Genomic DNA, 21,104 nt, shown 5'->3' with positions numbered 1-21,104 from the left:
TAAAGGTAACAAAGTTCCCAAAAAGATAGTGAAGAAACAGAAACACTCCTCAACCACGTGTCATAAGTATGCAATAATATCTTCCATCTTATATGCTTACAAGATGAAATCTTGAATACATGCATTGTATTATGTCAACAAATGATACTTCTTCTTCATTATACCCTTTTCTGGAATTATTCTCATCAGAGTATATGTGAAGAAAGGGAATACAATACTATCTACTGTTATCCCTATTATACCATATATGTTACAATAGGGAGGGTAGTAAATACTATCTTCCATTGTTGTGATATGTACTAAGCCATGGAAAATGCATTTCCGGATTTTGGTTAGAAGTTCCAATGCCTCATTTTGAAATATATATTTCTGATTTCCATTGCATACGGATCATATTTTAATTTCATTTATTATTGGCATTCATAGATTAGTTCATGATGTATTAGACAGGTTTATACTAATACACTGTCATATTTTGATATGGTATAATAGGGAGAACAGTAGAAACCATAGTCCATTATTGTGATGTATAATAAATTATGTAAAATACACTTTCGGCTTCTTGTAAGCCAGGTGATACGCTAAAAGCATTGTAGCTTCCAAGCCTCGTTTTGAGATACATACACATCCAAGCCTCACTCTGATATACGAACTTCCAGCAGACGCACTTGCGGTTTCTGTTGTACGGAGATGTGTGGTGATTTGAGTATTGGGATATATAACCAAAGCCGAACAAGTAGCTACATATTACCTTGCCTTCAAAAAGACTCCAGTAAGGAGTGGAAACTGGAGTGGAAATGCGTTAGAAGTTTTCTACATACCCGAGTTCCAGCCGGCATCACGAGTAGAAGGGAATCCTACAGTTACAACTTGGATGTTTACCTTATATGCTAGTGAAATCTGGACTTCTGGTATGTGCATTATCCTCACCTTCTAAGGATTTTCTTCATTATTGTTTTTAATTTGTAATATTTTTTTTTACTTTGGATTAAAGTGGTAATACACTAGATATTCACATATACTCTGATGAGAATGAAATTTCCAGAAAAGTGTATAATGAAGGAGGACTAGGGTTTTTCCAGACATGCTTTTAACTGCAGTTATGAATTAAGAGCAATATATATATATATATATATATATATATATATATATATATATATATATATATATATATATTATTTGGAACAGTTTGTTAGAGTTTTCAGTGGCATCTACTGTTTGCTTGAGAACCTTTGTACATATCATCATGTTTTGTATGTAGCCTGCCCACAGCACTGACTTAATAATTCTCTAATTGAAGGTGTGGGCTGCCAACAATGATATTGTGATATTGTAAATGCCTGCAACCTGTACACTCTTATCTCTGCATACGCTCCCGCATTCGTTTTGTGAATAAACAACTTGTGAAAAAAAAAAAAAAAATGTTTGCTTTTGGTTGACTTCAGTGAATGTTAAGTAACCCTGAAATTAAACATCATGTTAGTCATATATTTCAAGGTATGGCAATTTAGTACAATTACAATAATTCCTGCAAATTATGCATGTTTCTGCAGTTTATGGTTGATTACTCATTTGTGTCTTTCTTAAACATATTTCTATAGTTTCATTATGTGGCTTGATTGTATAAAACTTTTAGTGCTGCTTCCAGGTTGTTTGGATGGAAAAACCTCCCTACATTGGTGGTGTGGTGGTTTGTCGCTCTACAAAGGCGTAAACAACATATAAACATGTCACCAATTAGAAGGTTCTCACTAATAGTCATACTCCATTGTGATTCATATGTAGTGTTTCTAATTAGAACAGAGATAATTGGTTATCTCTTATTTATTTGTTGTTTGTCTGAATATGACTTAATATGCTTAATCATGTAAAATACTTATATGTATATTCATTACTATATAGCTTTATCTGTAAACCTGTTGAATAAAGAAGAACAGTTAAAATCAATATATCACATCATTTTTTATAATACACTATACCGTTTAGCTTAATAACTTTTGGGAGAGGCATTTTACATAAAGAAATATACAAAGTATCGTTGATATGAAATAAAAGATAGATAGATAGATAGATAGAGCAGAACTGAAGAAATTAATATATGGAAATGTCAAATCAAACTCAAAGTGAAAGCATTTAGGGGGGAGGTGCCACTTGTACTAGTGTTCTATTTCCTGACTGTAAATGTGTTTGTCCAATAGTGTCTTTGTATGCAAATGTTCTTGTGTCCAATCTGAACTTAAAGACAAAAAAAGAAAGCCAAGTCTTCAGTCAGGATAAAGTCCCTGAGCCTGACTATAACTCTTCTTTATTTTACCTGTATTTCAGTAAATAGCCTTAAAATGTCATCCGAAAATAAGAAGAAACCTGAGGAGAAATCTGCTCAGTTTACTATGCCTGCTCCACTCAGCAACTTGGAAATAAAATATACCAAGGTAAGAACCAACTACATTGATATGTTTGCTATTAGTTTTAAAAATGATAGTGTATTTTTATTTTGCTTTTTGCTATTATGAGAATCCATAACTTATTCAAAATTAGCCCATGTTTAGCAAACAATTGCACAATGTTCTATAACAATACTGGTAAGAAAAAAATAACAACTTTATATGTTGCTATATTATTGACATTGGCATTATTATAAAGTTTGTGGAATGTGTTTATTTTCATTCCTGCATGCAACTGATCTTAACAAATAATGAAATATTTTTTTTCAAACTTTATTGTTGTTACATTGTGATTGTGTTTGTTAGTTTTGTTTTATTATATATACATAAGTAAAGGTAAACAACAAGTTATAAAACATGGTCAGGATTGCTAAGCATTCTCTAACTGCACACTGGAACATATTTACTTATACACATGCTTAGTAAATATTAGGAAAGAGAACAAGATTATTTTAACTGTCTGTAGGACTATAAAACAAAAAAAAAATGAACACAGCAATGTGTACAAAGTGCAGACCATGTGAAGAATGGGTTTAATGCTAGCATATTTGGAAGCAGCAAAGCTCATTAATAAACATATGTCTTACTCTGGAGAACATTTAAATTCAACTTAACTGTTGAACTTATGTACTTTAGTCTTTTTCAGACAGCATTGGAATATAGGCCAGGGGATGTCTAACCAGTTTGGTGAAATTATTTTCTTTTAGTATGCAATGCAGCTTCTCAAAGCATGATCTTGCAGACTAGCAATGTGTAAATATATTTAATGTAGTTCAAGTATATTTTAACATGTCCCTAACTCTCTATAGTACAGAGAAGTCCATGTGTCTTTCCGCAATTCATTTTATGCTAACTTTTAGAGATCTGTTACTTTGTTTTCTTTTTTTAAGAATGTCAAGAGAGACTCATTTAACAAAAAAATGCTTACTTGTAAAAATTGGTTTGGCAGAAGTAAATTGTACTTTATGTGCCCCGTTATTATCTCACAGTAAAAATGTTATTATGTATAATGTGCATGGTACGAAATATATTGCTGCATAACCCAATTTTATCTTTGATTAAAAAAAAAATGTATTATGCTTCTAATGTGACATTGGATTAATATGATTTTAATTTACTTAGTAAAAATAAAGATATATGTAAACAACATAATACAAAATCTTTATTAGTTTTTAAATGAACCAATGTGTGATTGTTTAAAGTTTACCTGCTGTATATATTTATTGGTTAGATCGTAAACTGTTTTGGACAAGAACTGATTATTTATGTTATTCAATAACATAATGTTATTTTACAGTGCATGTTCATTCCTCTAGTTGCTGTAGCTGTTATTATTTATTCAACTGATTATGCTGTAAATAATTGTTAATACAATTGTTTTGTGAAGAATTTCGTACACAACAATTGTTCGGATAAGTAATCTTGTTTGTAACTGTATGTTAATTAGGACAACAGCAAAAAGCAGCTTAAGAAAATAGATCATTGCTATGCTTAACCAGAGAAACAAAGTCTAGTATTTGCTGAAAGAATAATGTGAACAGTTCTACGCTGCATGTTCATGGTAAACAAAAAGCACTGTGCCATTCTGCAATTTAATGAAATATTACTTTTCTATAAATTATGGATTTTTTTGTATTCTCCTTGAAAATTCCTTAGAATTTTTTCTGTAATAAAGATACTACCACTTTTGGCAGTGGTTTTGATCGAATGCTCTGGGCTGTGCAAGAAATGAGTGGAGGAATAATTTTTAAGGATTCAATTTATAGCACTAGTGAACTGTGCAGGACAAAGGTGGCCATTGACAGAGGCTAGGTGTGGTTGCAGTAAGCACACAATATCACGTGGCAGAACTAGATCAGAGCTCACATTTTCAGTTTCCTTCACTTTTCCTGCAGGTGTAATTAATATAAATACTTTTTTTTAAAAAAAATTGGGGGTTTTATTTATTTATTGACTTTTTTATGTTAATTAAAGTTAATAAAAGTCATGATTCAAGTGAGAATTTTGGGCATTAATTTTCTTGAGCTATATTAATATAAATATAGTAAAAAATTTCAGTAGAAATGCCTTAAGCTGATAAGGCATATTGGGGCTTGTGGTTCCACAACAACAAGTGTGCCACAGGTTGCCCAAGTGTGCTTTGAGAAATCACAACATCCTGTCACTTATTAGACACACATTGCTAATTGCAAAATAAAATAACACAGGTGGATTTATTTAATAACATCGTGAAACGAGCAATTATGTTCTGTAATTCATAGAAAGTACTCAGATATTATTATTATTATTATTATTATTATTACTATTGTTCCTGTCCCAGAGGAGCTTACAGTCTAAATTCACTACCACACAAACATATAGCCCACTGGTATTTATTTCCTCCTATGGGTTCGCTTCCTAGCGGATGGCTGTGCAAAATTGTTCAGAAGAGGAAACTATGGACAAAATTTTGGCTTCACATTTGCCTTAAAACCTAGACCCCACAGAATTTAGGAAATCTTGTTTTAATACCGAAGTAATCTAGCTTCCATGCCTCATACTACTGACAGACAGTGTTGGAAGCATAAGTATATAGAAGTGTGCTTTAAGAGGATATGTCAGGTCAGCTGTTTTGACACCCCAAACCCTAAATAATATATATATATATAGTGGCACAATGATTAGCATTGCTGCCTCATAACTCTGGGGTCATATGTTTAAGAGTAAATCTTATGCAGAACCATAACAATATCATCAGTACGTCTCGCAGGTAAACAGCCTCTGGCATGTTAGAACAATGTAGTTAAGAGAGGTTGGCAAGTGAGATCCATAATTTTAGAATACAGTTTGCATGGTCTCCCCATTTCCGTGGTGGTGCACTGGGATTCCTCCCACAGTCCACAAAAACACTGGTAGGTTAATTGGCTTCTGAAAAAATGGATTCTAATCTGTGTACTTTTGGGTGCTAGAGAATTTAGACACCAATTGAGCAGAGACTGATGAGAATGATTAAAATATTGTCTGTACAGTGATGCATAATATAGTGGAGCTATTTAAGTAAATGGTAGTAAATATATATTACCATGCAATGTGGGAGATCGCTAGGTACCTTCTGACCTCTTTTATAGAACACCTTACTGTGTGTCAATCTGTAGTGTGAGTGCTCATTCAGCTCTGAGATCATTAGATCACCAGGATCTCACAGCTGAACGGAAGATTGGCAACAGACCTGAGATGACTCTACAGCCCTAAGAACTGTAGAGTCACCTCATTATAATACAGAGGAGTACATCTTTACAAGTCTGCATCAGTAAAAAAGAGCTACATTGGAAAATGAAACAAACACTAAAATATTTAGGTAATAATGCTCAGACATATTTATTAATCATTTTTTTAAAGTAACTGTTCCTCTATAACCTGTATCTTAGTCATAAAACGTAGTTGCAAATATGATATACACATGCCAAATAGTTATATCCTTACCATACACGGTTGCCAAGAGGAAGATCGGAACTGAGTGCAGTGGCTTCTTGCTCCCCCCACCAAAGATTCTTGTGCAGACTATGAGGATGGGACTGCATGGATCAATAAGATGATATGGGTACATGCAGTTGTTTGCCACTGTTTTCCTCTGACGATAATCCGCCTAAGATGTGGTCATGGATGGACAGAGGGGGCCAAATCCCTGGCCCCCCTGGGTCCTGGTCGGTCACTCCATCCACCCCCATTATAATCTATCACTTTCGGGCACCCCCACTATAAATGTCAAGTAAGTTTTAATTTTTGATTCTAAAAAGGAAGTGAGGCTTCAAGGGATTTTATGCCATTTTCTATTATATATTTACTGACTTCATTACAATAGATTCAGAGTTTTCACAGTTCACAATTAATCCTGGGTGTCTTCCGCAGCAATCAGGAAGTTAACGAATTTAACTGCTGACACATGATGATGCTCGGTAATTTGTAAAGGAAACTCTATAGTGATCCAATACCAACTGCAGCCAACATATAGTTCTATGAAACCATAAACTAGCTTTATAAATTAAACACAGTGAAAAATAATTGTGAAGTATTATCAGCACTTATGGTGTCTCTACTATTAGAGACACCATAAGTGCTGATAACACTTCATAATTATTTTTCACATGATGCTCTCTAGAATTCTTTGGTCAAGTTTTCAGTGAGTGGGCTGTAGCGCCACCAGTCTTCTAGGTTCTGTAGTGGAAAAGTTGGGGTATTTCCCCTGGGAAACCTACACTTATCATAATATAATTTCTGGAAACAGCAACACAATAAAGTATTTCAGAAATTAAAAATATGTTCAAAGAGAGCTGTAAGTAAAGATGACACCTGATCCTTACCTTGCAATGAAGTGCACCCTTCGCTTACAGTGCTTCTTCGACATCTTTTAAGTTTCACTTTATGGCTCCACTCCCTCAGATACCTGTAGTACTCTACCAGCATTTCCAGCACTAACATTGAGGTATTTCTGCCCTGTGACAGGATAGGTGGGAATCTCCTTTAATTTGGGTCTCCTAAGAGGAACGAGAGTAGGACCTTGAACACTTTTTTTACCATTTTTGTTCCAATGTACCAGTTTGTCTTGTCTACATGCTTCCCCGCACCAAAACTATCATGAAGAGAGAAATGTTATTGATCACTTCTAAGTGTGCTGTTTATTTATTTCTTTACTTTCAGATGTTTCCTTTAAACAGAATCAATTTGTCATAAATATATGTTGTATGAATTTTGCTGATTCACAAGCCCAAATGACTCATGAATCAATATAATTAAGTCAGACTTGAGATTTGTTGGCTGGTTTGCCTACTATAATTTGCTCAATAACTAGCTGGTGGCATTCTCACAGAGGACCAGGATTCCATAATTAGTTGAATATGGTTTACATTTTGATTTATAACTCTGTCACTGCTGTCTATATTTGATAAATGTAACAAGCAGTAATACACATTTTTTTAATGTTGGCTGAATGCCAGCAAGGGGTTTAACAGCCAACCAGAACATTTCTAAAGAATGGGAAAGAAGCATTATACAACATGTGTAAGTATGACACACTCTACTCTTCAGAGGAGTAAGCACACACAAAGTTAGTTCTCCTTACCTGCTCCTACTGATACTTTACTATGAGGAGAGCTAAATTCATCAACAGGAACATCATGTTCAAGAGAATGTCTGTCATTGCCATCTGCAAACATTATACCCTGAGCTATATATAGTCTCTGCTTTTGCTTCCATCCATCCTATTTACGCTCTTTGCTTTTCCTTTCTTTAACATAGATGACTAGTTAAGGTGGAACTGACAGTAAATGTTTATACAAACAAAGAGAAAGGAAGGAAGGTGTCTTAAAGGGGCACTCGAGGATATATGGATAGGTATATATATGTTCCTGAATTTAAAAATTTAAAACATATCTATTTTAATAAGTTAATTAAAAATTAATGTATCATAAGCAAAATAAGCTAGCAAAATATTAAAAGAAAACATACAAAGTCAATTAAAATTGCAGGTCAACTGCAAAATAATATTATTCAGCCTGATCTCCATATAATAGTGGGCTAGCAGAACTGAGTTCAATATTAGCTGATAGCTGATAATGATGCAATGTTGAGCACATGCGTGAGTCTGAGCTAGCACAGGCTGAGCCAGACATGCCCCCGTGAATATGCCCACATAATTAACAAGTACTAAGCAGACAATATAGGGGCTGATAAAAGAGAACATCAGTAGCAGAAAGTTCAGTAAGGAAAATGAATATAACCGCTGTGTTCAAAATGTAATGTATGAGTAAAAGTCTGGTGAGAGTAAGACAAGTGAGAAGGGAACTGCAATAGTCAAAGCAGGAGATTATTAATTAGTACATGTATTAATGCTTGTGTGAGATATATACGTATTGAGGGGATCTTAAATGCATGTAACAGGATTTCTTCATTGCCTACAAAGCCTCTAATGACTCTTAAAGCCTTCATTATAATATATTCATCATAAAAGTAATAAGGTAGTTAAAGCCTTACAAATGACACAATTTTTTGAAATATAATGTAATATAAAATAACAAGTCAATAAACATAAAAAACTAAGCATCTCAATTGTTAATTCTTAACAAAATTAATTTGACATATTTTTTTTGTTGTATTCCTGTCCAGGGGCTGTAAGTTACCTTAAAATGCAATCTGCTGTCATGGTAAAAGCTTTGCATTGGATATGTTACAGTTGTGGTACATATGGTTACATAACATTTTGTAGAAAAGCATTTAATATTATACACTAGCAACTCATGGACGAGGGATGAGTCTAGACAACACTAGTACCAGCTAACAGAGATGTCTTTGTCTCAGACTAGGCAACAGTTCTTCAACAGCATGGTTAGGGCAGGTCAGTCTAGAGGTCCAGTAGCTGAGTGTGGAATGAAATGAGCACAGTGTGTGCTTGATATAAAGTCAGAAGTTCCGTACAACTCATTCAACTGTGTCATAGGCATTATTTCAGAATGCACTGAAAATAATAAAACAAAATGTAACTTAACTCTCTGACCGGGCATTTTTCACTAATCAAGGCTGCGCTTCCTGTGGTTTTTCAAGTAATTCCCTTTGAAATGAATAAGCAACTTGCCATGCATGGAGGAGTCAATATGTGACCATATACAGATGAACACAGCTTGAATTCTGCATAATGAGGCCTAGTAAACCCTGCCTACTCACCTCTGAGGGTAATATGTGCCTTTTGGCAAGACCCGTCCAGTATAACAGCCAAGCAGTGTTATTTCAGTAATCAGTCCCCACAAAGAGTTCACATAAAAATTGCTACTCTCCTCAGCACCCTGTCCAATTTAATTTTCAAACCGAAGCAACGCAATTATATGGAATTATTGCTTAACAGTGTCAGAAGTTTATATTATTGTGCTAAATTATAGTTGTTGTTACTGCTTTCTCTTAAGGTTCCTTTTGCGGAAACTCTATTATAGTAATGTTGCAAAATTGCTGCAGGATTATCTAGAACCATGATTCTCACTCATGACTTTTAGATCAGTAATGCTGCATACTTCAAAGATCTCACTGTGTGTAGTACATAAGCTGCTGACTGAACTTTAACCTTGCTGCTACAGGGACAGACTAAAATATGCACTTTGAAGACCGTAGTGTTGTAAAACACAACAAAGAGATATGCACTGTCATTATTACTATGAAGTTTCTGTGCATGTATTTTTTACTTTTTAAAGTAATAATGTATTTGTATAAAAGTGAATGATCAAAGCACAATGAGCATAGTACTCTGTGCAAAGACAACTAACCTAAAATTGCCAGATACTACCCTAAATTCCTGGGACAGATGCTAAGAAGCATGGCTCATTCTTTAAGGGAAGGGCTCTTCTCCATTCTTTTTTTTTTTTCTCATGCGGTTTGAGTCTTACAACCACTTTTCCCAGCGGTAGAACCGCAGCTTAGTAAATCTGGCTGTTTGTATTTGGAATGTGGTAAAAATCGGGATGGCAAGCTGTGAAGTGGTGGTTTGTAAAAATGTTGCTTTCACTTATTTACTGGAGGTTTGGCTTTTAGTAAATGCGGCGTTTTTTAAACCGCCTGGAAAACTACCAAACTCCGGCAGTTTTATCGAACCAGCCTTTTAATAAATCTACCGCTATGTGTCAGATTTCACCCAAACAAATTCCGTACTCCAGAACTAAGCTCTTATTTTTCCATTGTGAATACTTGTGCGCTTTTTTTGAATTAAGAAGTGTATTTCAATACAGCATGTATTTAATCAGGTTCAAGTTTCTGGAATAGAAAGATTACTGGGAAGATTGGGAACAGAGCATTTTGTGTTGGGTGAAACAGGTCATGTTGAAAAGCCAGTAGTTACAGAGAAGAGCTTCAGATAAGTACCGCAGATTTTGGGCATCAGGAATCAGCATTTTGCTGGTTCAAGACTACCCTGATTTACAGAGGCAGAACAAGCTTTTTAAGATTTGTGTCATTGCTATCAATGTCATTGCTTTTTACTATTTAACAAGTGGTCAATACTATATCCCTTGTGTTGATTGCAAGATCGTAGTTTGTGTATTATCTATCATGTTGGTTAGGCATATTGTCTGATGTCTCCAGAGAGCATTACACATACAATACTTACTGGTTTATCTGTTTCATCTACCCAACACCAGATAAGGATTTTTCAATATTAGTAATTTTTCTAGAGATCCCATGTTACACACCTGCACACAATGTTTACTGTATCAGACAGGGCCATAACTTGGGGTGTGCGGTAGGGGCGACCGCCCAGGGCACAACACTGAATGGGTGGCACAGTTTATGAATATTTTAGATTCATTTGGTTAAAATTGTAGGGCAAGGGGGGCGGGATTTTTGTATCTCGCCCCAGGCGCTAAAATTTTAAGTTATGGCTCTGGTATCAGAGAGAGGTAATTTGACCCTCTGAAAAACTACTATCTATGCTGCTGGCTTTGGCTAGGATTGGTGCCCTAGATTTTCATGATGTAGAGTAATGAGCTGGTTTCCTACAATATCCTGCAGAAGTGAAAGGGTTTACTTACAAATGCTACTTCTGTGCACATACATGGAATGCATTTCATAGTTGGAACATATAGATTATCCACAGCAGGTAAAATTAATTAACAGAATATTTCAAATGTTGTTTTTTATTGGAAAAGTTAACACATTTCTACATTACATGTGTATACGCTATTTATACCATACATCCTTAATTACTATTGTTATATTTCACTCTACATAAAGTGCAGCAGTCAGCCATTTTCACTCATCAATATGCATTGAGTGACTGATATACTGCTTATAGATACTATAACTATCTGTAGAGATGGTATGACCAAAATGCGCTAAAGCTATATCACAGTATGTCATTTGTGGCTTTTTCTCCCCCAGATCTTTATAAACAATGAATGGCATGATTCAGTTAGTGGTAAAAAAATCCCTGTCTTCAATCCAGCCACAGGAGAAAAAATATCTGAAGTAGAAGAAGGAGACAAGGTAAGGACTATATTACTTGTGCTTTACTTACCAATTTGCTAGATTGTTTAAAAGACCATAGAATGTATTAATCACAGGTATAGGCAGTGGTCAAATTGGAAATTGAGAAGTGGCAGTATGGAAATTGAGAATTGGCAGTATGGACATTTAGAAGTGGCAGTATGGACATTTAGAAGTGGCAGTATGGACATTTAGAAGTGGCAGTATGGACATTTAGAAGTGGCAGTAAGGATATTTAGAAGTGGCGGTATGGAAATTTGGAAGTTGCAGTATAGACAATTAGAAGTGTCAGTATGGAAATTTAGAAGTGGCGGTATGGACATTTAGAAGTGGGAGTATGGAAATTTAGAAGTGGCAGTATTATAGACAATTAGAAGTGGCAGTATGGACAATTAGAAATGTCAGTATGGACATTTAGAAGTGGCGGTATGGACATTTAGAAGTGGCAATATGGACATTCAGAAGTGGCAATATGGACATTCAGAAGTGGCAATATGGGCATTCAGAAGTGTCAGTATGGACATTTAGAAGTGGAGATATGGACATTCAGAAGTGTCAGTATGGATATTTAAAACTGGCACTATGGACATTTAGAAGTGGCAGTATGGACATTTAGAAGTGGAAAATGTAAGTGAATGGATTTTGATAGTTTTACAATGAAGGCGAGTATGGACAAGTGGCGGTATGGCATACCACTGTATACACCTCCACTTCCACCACTAGGTATAGGTGAGTATTGAATTCGGCATGTCATGTTTGAAATTAAAGAATGTAATCTATTTTTTTTATCTCATGCAGTGCTCTCTATACAGGGAGAGTGTCTGTGGAATGCAAGATACTGGCACCAACAGGGTGAAGAAATAACTAACTGTAGTACTTTGAACTGTGTTATATATTACATTTACACTTATACATTTGGGTGTCAAAAACTAGTTGTATGTTTTACTCTTATTTTGATTTATTTATGGATATTATGCACTTCAAGCCTGCTGTTTTCTTACTTTTGTATAGATCATTTAAACATGTAGTGATGGCGAGTGTCCTATTTCACCTGTTTTAATTAACAGGGAAATTTGAAGGTTACAATCCCTGCATACCTTCACCTTGCAACTTGGTTTGGATTGCATGTTATCGTGTCAACTATCTGCTAAATCGACTTTTAGGCTTTTGGTGATGAAATTAATTGTTTTCTATTAATGAAAATGTCTTATTTTATTTACTTTAGTGGCTCTGAATTTCAATATATATGCACTGGACCTATGCCTATTAAATTGCAGTGTAGAACAGCAAGATTAGAGAGACGCTATCCACTGCAGTGACAGAATATCATGATTTCTGACACTATCAAGAAATAAATAGTATGTCAAATTCAGGTATAATGTCTGTACTGCACGAGCTATCCCTTTATCCATGGCTCAGGTATTTTCCACTGTCCCAACTGACAGCTCTCAGTCAGTGGACAATAAATCAGGAAACAACATATTTACAATGAGAGAGCCCTATATTATAGATATGATTTGACCATGCATTTCATTAATTATCAATTATACACCATACTTGCCTACTTTCAGGCAGTGCAGTTCGGGAGAGGGGCGTTACTAGAGGGCGGGAGAGGCGGGACGCGGTCAATCGCGGCATTTTGGCTCAGCCCCCCACGACAAAAATAATGATTTGTTGCCCGGGCGGGGCCAAAATAACGCGATTCACTGCAAATCACATTATTTTGGCAAGGGAATTGCGGGATGCGGGAGACTTGCCTGCTCTCCCAGGAGTCCGGGAGACCAACCCGGACATTCCGGGAGAGTTGGCAATTATGTTATACACAACTATTTTCACGCAAGTTGGTTTTTTTTTCACCTAAACAAATATTTAGTCATATAAATGCTAATCATACCTGTCACAGAGATCACATGGGTCCAGGCCAGGTCTTTTGTAGTGAATGTATGTGAACAGCATGATTGCCAACCTAGAACTACTGTACTGTACTAAATGGCATCCAAATCCGTGCTCTGCTAGATGGTCAACTGACAGATGAGGTGGATCTGTCCCTACGCAGGCAGACAAAATAGATAGAAATTAGCAGAAAAAACACAGAATATCAGCATTGACCCATAACTGCATATTTATATTAATTTATTACATGCTTTTTATAACTAAAAGGTGGGCAAACCACACATTATTAAGAATGTATTTAATAAACATTTTTTCGTACATTACCTAAATCAATCTTTTCTTCTAGGAAGATGTAGAGAAAGCTGTAAAAGCAGCGAGAGAAGCATTTCAGCTGGGGTCACCATGGCGCAGGATGGATGCTTCTGAAAGGGGAAAACTGTTGAATAAGTTAGCTGACCTTATGGAACGTGACGCCTTAATTCTCAGTGTAAGTGGTAACACGACAATAATATTCTTATATATTTTAGAGAAAGAAAAGTGTCAGCCCTATAGAAAATGTGTTCTTTATGAAACATTCCTATACATTCACCAATATAGTAGTGTCCGTAAGTGAATATATGTAAATATTCATTCACTAAAAAAAATGATCAGCATTGTTAAATAGACACTACTGTTAATGGACATAGTTAGAGTACTGTGTTTCAGTTTATTTTTATAACAAGTAGTTATTTATAATATCTTTAATTTGTTTAAATATCTTTAAATTCTTTAATCTTTATAGTTTTGTTGCTGTGTTTTTTTAACCCTTCATGTGTAGCCAATTGTCACTACCAATATTAATTTCAAAGTTGATCCCAATGTTGTGCGGTAATTAATTAATTTTGTTTAGATGTCTCTAGCAGGGTTCAACTAATATTTTTGTGCTTATTTCTATATATTATATATTCTTGATCTTTAAATTATATGCAATTTCAGATCAAACATATTATATTAACAACAATTCATAAAAATACCTTGTTAGGTGTAACGTATATCAAGCATTCTTTGGTGAGGATTAATATATGCGTCTTATACAATTGAGTGGTTAGTGTATAAGGTTTGATTTTATCCTCACTTCTCTGAGGTTACATTTTTGTGTTACAATTGTTGCAAGTGGTATTACTTAGATAACTTATGTTGTGCTCTGGAATTTCCCACTATTCCAGACTGTCAGATATCTTGCTATGTTAGCATTTCTCCCTTCTTCTTAATTAATTAATTCAGATATCTTTCTATTAATCTGATTGTATGTTTTTGTATTCTCGGGACAGAACTAATCTGGCCTCTGTTTTCATATTATTATAGGAGTGATTATAGCAACTTTAATCATTATATAAAAAATATTTTTTACCTGTAAATAATTTGGTTGGCTTTCAAACTTGAAATGATTAGGTATGAAGGTTTTTGACAAAAAAAGTTTGGTTTCTGACTAATTCAAATTCAATAGAAGAAATAAGTTGAGCTTTAATCTTTGTTTCAGACCATTGAATCTATTGACGCGGGGAAGACCTTTGTTTCATCCTTCTTTGCAGACATACCAGGAGCTGTAAAATCATTGCGCTATTGTGCAGGTTGGGCAGACAAAAACCAGGGGCGCACAGTACCAATGGGTATGTCCTTTTACAAACTGTATATATATGAGCTTGTACTTACTGTTTTCTTTGCTCTTTGCAGAAAAACCCTCCCCTTTGAGAACCGTTTGCTGCTTATATATTTAGTGAAAGGCTTGTTATTGTATGCGATTTTTTTGATGGGGCTTTTTTACGGGAGATCTGCAGCTGCCATCTGGTGTGTTTGTCCCTACAATGCCTGCTGGAGGTTTTTGGGGTACTTTCATGCAAGTTTTGCTACGAATTTAAAAATGCATTAATGCATGTGACACAATATAGGTACAGTCATACTTTAGAGTTGGAATGATTCTATTAGCAGAAGCACTTTGAATTAGGTGGATGGCTAGAGCATATATTTGCAAATAAAGACATAACAGAAGCCCCCAGATGGAGAAGTATGTATATATAGTCTAGTTTCCTTATAGCATTCTGTAAATGCAAACATACCAGATAGTCACATGAAAGTCACTTATCTGTAAGGCCTGGCACGCAATCTCTGTTCCAGTTCATCCCAAAGGTATTCATTGGGGTTGAGGTCAGGGCTCTCTGTGGGCCAGTAAATTTGTCCACACTGAATGCATCAAACCATAGTCTTTGCTTTGAGCACTGGGGCAATGTCATTTTGGAAAAAGACCTTCCCCAAACTGTTGCCACAAAGTTGGAAGCATAGCATTGTCCAAACTGACTTGGTATGCTGAAGCATTAAGAATACCCTTCACTGGAGATAAGGTCAAACCCTGAAAAACAGCCCCATACCATTATCCCATTTCCACCAAACTTCACAGTTGGTATAATGCAGTCAGGCATTTAACATTCTCCTGGCATCCGCCAAACCCAGACTCGCTATCTGACTGCCAAACAGAGAAGCGTGATTCATCACTCCACAGAACATGTTTCCACTGCTCCACAGTCCAGTGTCAGTGTGCTTTACACCACTCTATCTGCTTGGCATTGGTCTTGGTGATGTGATTTTATGTGACCTTACGCTTCATGGCTGAGTTGCTGTTGTCCCTAAACGCTTCCACTTTTCTAATAGTATCACTTACAGTTGACCGTGTAATATTCAGCAGGGATTAAATTTCATGTCTTACTGCAAAGGTGGCATCCTATGACAGTTCAACGCTTGAAGTCCATATAGTGTGTGTGTGTGTATATATATATATATATATATATATACATATATATGTTTCACACACAGTAAACTTCATTCATAGAAGTATAGAAAGTACTATGTAATGCACTCTTTACAAATATGCTATATAGTTTACCATTAATACTATTCAAAATAAAGTTATAGTCAGGGAATTGTGATGTCACCAGTTATATATGAGATACTGTTCCAGCTGGAAGAACATTAGAAGTCACCATGGAGTTTTGCAATCTGTAGGGAGTGCATTATTCCTTGCAGTAAATAATACATAAGGAATAGCTTTACACAAACAATAAAAAATGTAAATTATTTAATACATTATTTTAATGAATTATTAAAGTAATAACTTTGCATTTTTAATTATGCTGATAAAAATAATAATAATAATAATAATCATATTTATTATAATTATGTTTTGTTTCTCCTAATGAAAGAAAGGAAAGCTGCTTTGTTAGAACATTCTACAGCTTGTACATGGGGGAAAGGCTGGGCCATGTGAAGGTCTAGTGCTGGGTTTGTTGTTTGAAGTACAATTTCTTAACTAGAGGAAGAGAGGAATGCAGCAATAGTTGTTTTTATATACTGTGTATAGACAGCTTTGAAGTGTATTATCTTTGTCACTCTGTATCATTGATGTGGTGTGTTCAAACATGGACTCCACAGTGGAAGATGTGTATATGTTTGTTACTCTCTGACATCATTAATGATCAAAGAAAAGAATACATTTCAGAATTCTTTACACGTGAATTCACATCACTCCTGCTGCAAAAGTTTTGCACTTTAACCCTTTTGCTTCACAACTGATTTAACTTATGTGCAAAACAGAATACTAATTTGCACCCCTTGCATTGTAACATGGTTTTGTCCAGGAGACTGAAATAAGAAGTTTCTCAAGTTAAGATCCTTAATGAATCAGGCCCGCCATGCTCATCATTTCTAGGTGTTTTGAATTCATTGCATTCCATTGAATTGTGCTTAGTCAGCAGCCAAGTAGGATCAGTAGGATATATGTGGAACACTTTACAAAAAGGAAAGCACCATTAACCTTTATTAACAGCAGCCTTAGGAAAATTGTTTTAATTACTGCATTATAATTGTTGTTTTGGAGTCTTACAGTTTTTTAAATGCTGCTTATTTATATAGTGCCACCAAATCTGCAGCGCTGTACAGAGAATATTTGTCCTTCACATCAGCCCCTGCCCCATTGGAGCTTACAGTCTAATTTCCCTAGCACAAACACACAGACTAGTTTTAATTTTGTCAGCAGCCAATCGCATGTAAAACTTGTTTGTGATTAACATATGGTTTCATTGGTGTTTGAACTTGCTTTGTTCATAAGAATCACTAACTATTATGTAGTGGATTTCAGAAAGTACTTCTCATCCCTCTATTGGAAAGGCCCTGATTAATTTTATTTTCTTTACCAGGCCATTTTAGTGGTGCTGTTCCCCACAGTCATCCTCCATCACATCAGGGCTGCATAGCACCAAGCTGACAGTATTATGTTATCTCCACAACTAAACATAATCAGTTAATAACTTAATTAGCCACTAGTACAAAGTAGATAATGCAGAACACACATGGGGTAATATTGCAGCTTGGTGTTCAATGGAGGTGATCTATCCTGATTTCACTGCAGCTTGTCATTAAAGACAGAAGTTGACCATACAGACAAGCCAATATCAGTTCATTTCTGACCACATATACCAACAAACTCAATATTCATATGATCAATGTCAATTGGCTTATTCCCATGCTAGTTTTAGAGCTTCAAACACTGCGAGATTGGACCACCTGCCCAATATCATTACTGATATTATAGCATGTGGGACAATTCTTAAAAAAGCAATTTAGTGAACTGGGTTATTTACATATTGCTAAACTTAGCCAGTTAGTGTATCATTTGTACAGACATTACCATCAGATAGGAACAATTAATTCAAAATACTAATGCAGAACATAATTTCCTGTTTATTAAAAGCTGTGCATCATAGATTTTTCTCTAAATATAAATGTTGTTCAAGTAATGAGCAGAGTATTTTTTATTTATAGATGGAGATTACTTTACTTTCACAAGACATGAACCTGTTGGAGTATGTGGCCAAATTATCCCTGTGAGTAAAGACAGCTTTTCATGCAGCACAATTCATGTCAAATTAAGGAGCTGGTTTTTTTTTTTATAAATGTCCTCAAATAGATATGTGATACTTGTCTCCTTGGTACGCTTTGCAGTGGTAGTCATATTTCCAGTGGAAGAAATACAGACACTAATTCTGCCAACAGGCTAAATGCCGGTATTCCAATTTGTGGTTGCCAACAGTCACAGTACCGACATTAAATCAGCAATGCCAGTGGGGCCAGTCTTAAAAATAAGGCCAGCTGACCAGCCTGGGGCTGGTTGGCATCGAGACCCCATGCTGCGGGTTCCCCTGCTATAGTGCCAACCAGCCCCGACTGGCTATGTCTAGGGCTGGTTGCAGAATTGAGGAGACTCCACACTGTTTGTCCCCTCCTCCGACCAGCACTAGGCTGGCAGCAATAGGGTTAATATGATTGAGAAGGGGGGCACGCTTTTTTTAAAATGTATTTATTTTTAAGACTGTTTACTGCCGGCAGCTCAGTTGGCTGTATAACCGCTGGACCCACTGAAATTGCTGATTTAATGTCATTATTGTGACTGCTGGCATTTTGACTGTCGGGAATCACGATGTGGGTAATTTATCAGTGTCGCCAAATTGAAATACCGCCATTTAGCCTGTCTACATTTTCATGTCGGCAGGAAAAGTGTCGGTATATGCTTCGTTGGGATTTCGAACTCAACCCATGCTTTGCATGTGTCCCCAGTTTTCCCATACCACTTCCAGTTTTTGCCATTGAAAATATTTAATTTATGATGCATATTTTGCCCGAATTTAGGCTATACGTTTATAGAAGCAAAATTACCCTTTCTAACCTTTGCCTGATTCTGTTTCAAAGGACTAAAATTAGACTTCCTTTGGTGGTACAAGTTATACTAATGACGTTTAAGGGCGACTATGCATTTAGGGAGATCACCCCAGTCTAGCAGGTCCCACATAGCCGTTTTAGCTCCACAAAATAATTGATTTTTTATATATTCTCTGTGGGGCTTTACTTCGTTGATGGGTTGTGTTTTGCACTGACCAGATGCATTTAATATGAGAGAGTGCATTTTTATATATGCAAGAAAATGTATGTTATTAAAAGATTCTAATGTGCAATTGGAAAATATAATATTAAGACTACTTATCGATGGAAAAAATAAAAAATTGCAATTAATGAAGAGGTTGGTTTATTATAGCTGGCAAGGCTTTGAAGTGCCATTTTCAATTTAGCTGCCATTGCAATCTCACTATAATTCAAAATATAGAATTGTGGCACGTGCCTGTGTGTACTAAGAAATTAGCACATTTGCGCAAAAATTGTTTTGTGAGCAGCTGTATTTTATTCTATTTGCTAATTATCCAACAAGGCAAGGTCAAGCCACAGCAACTAAAACTGCTGTTATTTAAGATATATGTTAGCAGTAATAAATATTATTAAAAAAAAATCTTTTTCTCCCTCAGTGGAATTTTCCGCTTGTGATGTTTGCATGGAAAATCGCACCTGCCCTCTGCTGTGGCAATACTGTTGTCATGAAGCCAGCAGAGCAAACACCACTGAGCGCTCTGTACATGGGCTCCCTAATAAAAGAGGTGAGTGCTGATTGAGCAAAAGTAAATATTGTACAAGAATAACTGATTAAGCCTCGGCTTTATATTTGCAAACATGCAAAACCCTTCAGTTATATAATGTAGATGCCTTTATGGCTACAATTGTTACACCGAATGGACAGCAGTAGATAGGTCCCTTTCTACAAAATACAAATATTATGCTAATGTACAAAGGTTGTCATAAAGTGTAGGCACAAACTTTGCTCCAATGTATGATTTTAAGTCAGTGAAATGTCTTATTAAGGATAATACTGGTCGTTTGAATTAAGAACCTTCTGTGATGGTTGGGAACAATTCAAAAGCCAGAAATGCATGCATACATATTTTTGTACCATTATATATGCCACAGATTACATGCATGCATTCAAAGATTGCATTTTTGTACAAACAAATATATTTTGAGATGGATGACCTATTAAAATTGTGTTTTATGTCAGACCTGCGCTCAGTTCCAATGACCCATCACTTTCAAATTCTAAAATGATTTAAAAATGGTTGTATTATTATTATTATTGTTATCCTGAACTAATTGGGTTTTGGACGCATGTACAGATCTGCTAAGTTGGTATAAAACCTACACCTTCAGTAATTCATTCTTTTTGGTTAAAAAGTAGTCGATTAGTGTCAGTCCATAGGTGCACTAGATATGTGTAATAGTGTATCTCATAGTACAAAACCAATATGGCAGATTTTCTTTGCTTGTAATCTCAATTTGTTTTAAACATGTAAACAGACCAAATTTTTTACTTGATTAATCAGTAGTGTAAAGCCAGCATCCTAACAGACTCAGCATGAAATTTTGGAATATTAGGGTTATTGGCATATTATGACAGGGAGCCCCATACTGCAGGTCTCCCCTTTACAGTGTACCTAGCTCAGCCTGGCATAGCTTGCTGCTGATTACCTCTTTCACAGGGGGTCCCCATGCACTTTGTACCCTAGCATTAGCAGTAATCAGTCCAGGTCATAACATTGGTGCTGGTTAATTCTCTTAAATGGGTCTATTTAAGAAAACTGATGTTTTTGGAATTTAACAGGGGGATATTGTTTGATAAATAGGCCCCTTAGGGAACCATGCTTTTTTTAAAACATATATTTTATTTTTTATTACAACAAAGGTCATTATCATAAGTTGATGGTGATGACTGTCATATCTATATCTGTATGCTTAGATCCTCTTTTACAGCTAAATGGTGCAAATTTGCACCTGGACAAACGATGTTGCAATGCAAAGGATGCC

The 21,104-nt window shown here is 35.6% G+C and overlaps 1 protein-coding gene across 1 annotated transcript in view; it reads left to right on the top strand.

Moving 5' to 3' along the window:
• Nucleotides 1-2,254: 2,254 nt before the first annotated feature.
• The window catches only part of ALDH1A1 (aldehyde dehydrogenase 1 family member A1), a 57,925-nt gene continuing 39,075 nt past the window's right edge, over nt 2,255-21,104 (top strand). Inside the window, exons 1-6 of the mRNA XM_075210983.1 lie at nt 2,255-2,432; nt 11,337-11,441; nt 13,681-13,821; nt 14,854-14,983; nt 18,186-18,247; nt 19,718-19,846. Of these exons, the coding sequence (XP_075067084.1) occupies nt 2,340-2,432; nt 11,337-11,441; nt 13,681-13,821; nt 14,854-14,983; nt 18,186-18,247; nt 19,718-19,846 (660 nt within the window). The 5' untranslated portion in view covers nt 2,255-2,339. The remainder of the gene's footprint in view (nt 2,433-11,336; nt 11,442-13,680; nt 13,822-14,853; nt 14,984-18,185; nt 18,248-19,717; nt 19,847-21,104) is intronic.

Source organism: Mixophyes fleayi, chromosome 1, assembly GCF_038048845.1.
Source record: "Mixophyes fleayi isolate aMixFle1 chromosome 1, aMixFle1.hap1, whole genome shotgun sequence".
Taxonomy (NCBI): domain Eukaryota; kingdom Metazoa; phylum Chordata; class Amphibia; order Anura; family Limnodynastidae; genus Mixophyes; species Mixophyes fleayi.
The sequence above is the reverse complement of the archived record's forward strand: the minus strand, read 5'-3'. Positions and strand labels throughout refer to the sequence as shown.